This window comes from Neovison vison, chromosome 13, assembly GCF_020171115.1.
Source record: "Neovison vison isolate M4711 chromosome 13, ASM_NN_V1, whole genome shotgun sequence".
In the NCBI taxonomy this organism is placed as follows: domain Eukaryota; kingdom Metazoa; phylum Chordata; class Mammalia; order Carnivora; family Mustelidae; genus Neogale; species Neogale vison.
In genome coordinates, this window is record NC_058103.1 from 146762593 (window position 1) to 146768592 (window position 6000).

Genomic DNA, 6000 nt, shown 5'->3' on the forward strand with positions numbered 1-6000 from the left:
TCCAGGTGTGATGCTTTCCCCGCGGCTGGGTCCAGGTGTTGGAGAAATCAGGACTCTCTTTCCAACTCTGTTTTGATTCCCCTTTCTGGGAGGCCCTCTGCTTGGCTGGCAACGTGACCGCCACCACCACCCACAGCGGGTGTCCCTTTCTCTACAGTTCCAGCAAAGTCCGAAGCCTGCTTCTCACTGGTCTGAATGTGGTCACATTCTGGAACCACTCAGGGGCTGACTGTGCAGGCCTGTGGCACAGGCCCATCCCTGGAGGGACATGGAGGTCACGCCCAGCCAAACTAAGGAGGGCAGAGCTGTCTGAAGACAGGAAAATGCCAGATCACAAGGGAAGAAGGCAGGAGGGGTGCTGGGCTGGCCCTGTCCTCCTCCTCCAAAGTCACGTGCCACCCAAACCCGGCCACCTCCTCAGTTGCCCAGTGTGTGTGGGGAGAGCAGGGAGGGGTGAGGGGAGCTGGGACAGTCACAGGGAGCCTCCTAGGACAGGTACATGGGAGGGGGGAGGGAGGAGGGCAGAGGACCCCAGTCCCAGCAAAGTGCTGGGAAAATGGGCAGACGAGGCCTGAGCAGCGCTGAGCTGGGGACCCATGGCCCTAGCCGCCCCCCCCCCGCCCCAGGGCTGATGCACGACGAGGGCTGAGTGGGCGGTGCCAGTGGTCCCCAAAAGAGGTCCTTGCCCACTGGGTGACAGAACCCCTCAGAAGCACCAAGAACCTCGGGATTTCTCAGGGGAATGTTAGAACTAGTATCAGTCAAAGGAGCGCCCCAGGTGTCATAGTTAGGACACATCACACTCAGGGTTGTGCAAACGCAGGGATGACCTCTGGTGAGCGGGCTGGGCAGAATGGCTCCTGGCCTCACCCAGGACAAGCAGGGCTTTGCAGTTAGGCCCAGCTTCCCTCCCCAGCCCTGGGCTACCCTCCTTCTCCAGATACTGGCGGTTCCAGAATCCTAGCACATCCGCGTGCCCCTCAGATGGCCCTGTTGACTGAGCAACACGTGGCCGGAGGGACGCGTGGGCTTGGCCTCCTCCAGGTGGGCCACCCAGACGCACAGGGCCTGGCCCGGCCTCAGTCCTATCACCTCCGACCCGCCGACAGACAGCCCATGACCACCACCCCCTGGCTTCCCCAGGGTTCCTACGGCGACCCATGGAGCCTGCCCCTGAATAAATGGCTTAAATATGAAACCGTCAGCTGTCCCTCCTTAGGACGCAGCCCGTCAGCATCAGCGCCCACACAGTGCGGCCTTCTCAGGGAGAACAACATCTCCGCTCAGCAAGCAGAGGCAGCTTCCTGCTCTGGCAAGAACACCGGGGGCCAAGGTGCATGAGGGGCCTGGTTCTGTCCTCCCAGCGGGCTCGCGCGCGCGCGTGCACACACACACACGTGCGCACACACGTGCCTGCCAGGTCGATCCCGGAGACCTGATCCGTCAACCAGCAGCCACGGGCGTCCACGCCCCACCAGCCGGGTACCAGCTCTGTGAACAACTCCCTGTTCTCTGTGCTGCTGTGCCCCGCTCTGGAAAACAGGTCTAACTCCACACACCTGCCCCTCACCTGCGGCTCCCATGCTCAAACCACGTGAGGTCAGTTGTTGAATTTGCAGCCCTCGCCACCGAGCCCGGCTGACGGGAACCGCTCTGCGGCCCGTGCCCCGTGGGTTCTGACCCGACCAGCTGAGAACGCAGCTCCTCAGGAAGGAGGCAGCACCCGCCAGCGGCCCGGTGGGGCTCCGGGCCTGCGCCTTCCCCACCCAGCCAAGGCCTCAGGGGATGGAGAGGGCGCCACCCAGTACCCTGGGTCCCCGTCCTTGGGACAGACGGGTGCTCACCTGTGTGCGCGCCCGGGGAGGCTGCCCTCCCATCGGGGCCCAGTCCGACGCTGCCACTGGCCATCTGCTGGGCGTGTTCTTAGCCTCTCCTTCCTCCACTTTCCCAACCTCACCCTGGCCCCAGCAGCTGCCACTTTCACAGGCCGGTTAGCTGAGAACTGAGAGTCGCCTACCTGGACGCTGCTGGCCGTCCCGGAGCCTCGCAACGGGGACGCAGGCTCTCCTCCGGGCGCGGGGGGCGCAGGCGCAGGAGCGGTGCGAGGAGCGCCCTTCCCAGCCCCAGCCCTCTGCCTGATTAGCAGCGACGCGCTAATGAAAATTCACACCCGGGTGCTAACAAACACCCGGCCGCGGCTGGCTCCGAGAAGGAGGTGAGGCTCTCCCCAGGGGAGGGCGCTGGCCAATGAGCTCCACTTACCTGTGAAAAGACTTGCTAATAACTTTAATTCCCCATCCTAAACCGCAGGACCTTTGCCATGCAAACAGATTTTCTAAATTGGCCAGGCCCCTGGAAAGGCCTTCCCACTCGGCTCCGGTTAGGGTCCTGGGAGGGGAGGTCTGGGAAAGGGGGTGGTCAGCGGAGGTGTGAGGTTTGCCCCCTGCAGGGCCTCTGCGTTCGGATCCCACTCTCTGCGGCCAAATGCTGGCCAGGGTGCGCTCGGCCGCCTGAACGACACGGCCCTGCCGCCCGCCCGGTCTGAGCACCCCCCACCTTCCCGGCCCAGCCAGAGCTGGAAAGGATCTCTGAGATGGCTTCAAAACAAACCTATCCGTATCCACGGCTAAACAGACCCGGGGACTAACCCTGGCGGTAAGAAGCACGGATGCCCGAAACCACGTGGCTAAACCCTGAAAATGCTCTGACCGGGGAAAGAAGCCGGACACCAGGGGCTTCATGTTGTGTGGTTCCACTCATGCAAAATGTCTGGAACAGGCAGATCGAGGGAGGCGGGAAGGAGAGGAGTGTCCTGGGGAGGGGGTATGGCGTAATGGGGGGGGGTGGTCTGCTAATGGGCACAGAGTTTCTTTGGGGGGTGGTCGAAATGTTCTCAGTCTAGGGGTGCCTGGGAGGCTTAGTCGGTTAAGCGTCTGCCTTTGGGTCCTGGGAATCGAGCCCCGCATCTGGGCTCCCTGCTCAGTGGGGAGCCTGCTTCTTCCTCTCTCTCTGCCGCTCCCCCGTTTGTGCTCTCTTTCTCTCTCTTCAAATAAAATCTTAAAAAAAAAAAGTTCTCAATTCAGACAGTGGTGATGGGTGCATAACTCGATGAATACACTAAAACCACTGAATTATAAAGTTGAATTTGATGGTACATAACTATCTCAATAAATCATTTATAAAAAATAAATACAAAGGCCTGTATTTCAAAGATGCTTGAGGGAGAGGGGAGAACTCAGTACCCATCCACAGAGGGCCTTTGGGCCTCGGCTACTTCCCCTCGCCCCACCTCCCCTCCCCCCTCCCCCGCCACCCTGGGACCTCTGACTGCTTCCTATACCCCTTGAGCAAGGCCAGGGTCAAGGCTTTCCTCTTCCCCATGCAGCACATCCCGGATCAGAATCCAGCAGTGTAGTCAGGAGTGTGGTTCCAGGTCAGCTGTGTGGCTCCAGAGGCAAACCCCATGAGTCTCTCCATCCCAGCTAGGCCGCCGGGAGGTCACCCTTACACGAACCCAGGACTGACTCACTGATGTTAGTTTATGTCCCTAAACCACCAGGGAGAGAAGTGAAGGAGATGAGAAAAACCCCAAGGTCTAGGCCATGATGCTATAGCACAGGGGGAGAAAGGGATTGGGACACCTGACTTGAACCTTGGTAGCTGGTGTCCCCTCAGACCGCAGAGCTGGTAAAATCCTACTGGGGATTAGAACTCAGATTCTGAATTCATATCAGGACTCAAGTGCCCATCCTTGGTTTATTCTTCTGTAAGATGGTGATTTCAGTATAAATTGTGTAAAGGACCCGATACACAGAAAGTACTAATGGCAACGTATTTTCTGCAGAGATCCTTGGGTTTTACCCAACTCCCACCAGGTTCAAAGAAAAGATGGACAGACCCTCATATGCAGCAACTCTCCCTTCTAGGCTGAACTTGGGGAATAGGAGATGCTAAGCCAGGACTGGGGGCAAGGAGGAAAGGGCCTGAGCCTGTGTGCTCTGCGGGCTGAAGTCGGCAAGAGACCCTCTTGATTCTTCCAGGTTCTTTGGAGAGGGGGAGGGAGCTTTGTGTCCGTGTAGAGGAAGAAGAACCGGTCAATGGACACCAGCAAGTTTATTCACAAATAAATAAATACATACTAGGCAGGCACCCCCTGCCGGCCTCCCAGGGTCTACCTATGGGTCCTTCCATTGAGGGAGGGGCTGGGGAGGACCGTCCTGGGTGGGTCAGGCTCCCCCTCTCAGGAACGCGTATGCCAGTATCACAGGGGCCCCCTCCCAGGAAAGGGAGTCTGGAGAGCGGCCGTTTTGAAGGTGCCGAGGCCAAGAAGGCCTCGATGCTCACAAACAGGGTGTCAGTTACAGGGAGTCACTTCAACGATTCAGGCGGGCGGCCACTCCGGCGGCGAAAGGGGCATCCAGGTCTCCAGCAGGGCCAGCACGTCGCCAGGAAAGAGCTGCGGGGAGGAAACAGTTACCATCCGCGCTGGCTGCCCAGTGTGGGTGTCCGCGCCCAGGGGTTCCCCTCTCAGGGGACCTTTGGCGGGGAACAGGCCCCTGTTCCCGGCGTGTCCTTTCCCTCCCGTCCCCGCTTGAGCGCCCGGGGACACACCAGTTACACTACTCGGGACAGCACGCAGACCAGGCAGGCTGCCGGTGGGGGTGCCGCGGAGTGAGTGGCCCCGCAGGGGGAGCTGCGCGCCCGGCACGCGGACAGCAGGTAGCGCCGCCCGTGACAGCGCCGGGAGGGAGTCCCGCGCGGGAAGGAGGTACTCACCGGAGACGAGGGGTCCAGCTCCATTGTCTGCGATTCCGGACACGCCGCCTGTTCGTAGAGCACCGGCGGGTCTCGAGGCTCGGGGGCCCCCAGTGCTGCGGGACAGGCGGGCGAGGACCCCCACGTCGCGGCGGAGCCCACGACCGGGGCGCGCGCCGCCACCTGCGCCTGCACCTGCGTCTGCGCCTGCGCGGGGCCGCCGTCGGGGCACAGCGGGCAGCCCCGAGGGGTCGCCGCGTCGCTGCGCCGCCGCCGCCGCTGCTGCTGCTGCAGGCTCTCCTCGCTGAGGCCCAGCACGGCCGACAGGTGGCCGATGTAGCGGATGGCCAGGCGCAGCGTCTCGATCTTGGTGAGGCTCTGGCCGGCGGGCGCCACGGACGGCGGCAGGAAGCGGCGCAGCTCGTGCAGGGCGCGGGCGAGGGTGCGCATGCGCAGCTTCTCGCGCTCGCTGGCGCTCTGCCGCTGCCCCGAGCCCAGGCGGCTGCCCCGGGCGCCTCGCCTCCCCGCGCTCCGGGCTCTGGGGGCCGCGTGGGCGCCGGGCCGCCCGGGGCTCGGCTCCGGGCTGCCGGACGGGACGCTGCCCCAGGAGTCCGGGGACGAGGCCGGGGAGCACCCGCAGTCCCTGTCGGAGGGCGGCGGAGGCCGAGCGGGGCCCCATCCCGGGGAGAGGAGCCAGGACTCGGAGAGCGGCGGGCACAGGGACTGGGCCATGGCGGCGGTGGCGCGTCTGCGGGGGCCGGCGGCCGGCGACCGCTTTATCCCTAGCCCGAGGTGTGAAGTGGCCCCTTCCAGGCCGCATCAGCACTTCAAAGCGGGCTCGGGGCCTGGAGGGGGCGGGGCCTGACCCTTTGAACAAACGGGGGTGCCTAAGGTGCGGGCTGAGGGCTGCCCCAGGTTGGCCTCACCTGGGTCCTCGAATGGGCACCTGGCCCAGCCGCTCGGTCTCTTGCCTGCACCTAGTGGCCCGAGCTGCCTGATGTGTTGGGCCAGCTCAGGAGGTTAATGGAAGTGCGGTCAGGGAACTGGACGTATAGGACCTAGATCTGGGCTGCCTTCACCTGTTGAGACCTTATGCAGATTCTTAACGTTTTCTTGCAAATTTGTTCCCAGTTTGTACAGTGGGGAGCCTTGGGGCATGCTGCAACCAGATCTGTAGAATCAGTAGGATGGGAACCCTGAATGGGGCCCTGATCCCTGCTAGAGGTGAGAGGAACAGTAACCCAT

General features: G+C 62.4%; 1 protein-coding gene across 1 annotated transcript; it reads right to left on the bottom strand.

Moving 5' to 3' along the window:
- Nucleotides 1–4381: 4381 nt before the first annotated feature.
- MESP1 (mesoderm posterior bHLH transcription factor 1) lies at nucleotides 4382–5487 on the bottom strand. The gene is made up of 2 exons (XM_044232426.1): nucleotides 4777–5487; nucleotides 4382–4456 (listed from the first exon to the last, which is right to left on the bottom strand). Exons 1-2 carry the CDS (start codon nucleotides 5485–5487, stop codon nucleotides 4382–4384), a joined length of 786 nt encoding a protein of 261 aa, XP_044088361.1.
- Between the last annotated feature and the right edge of the window lie 513 nt (nucleotides 5488–6000).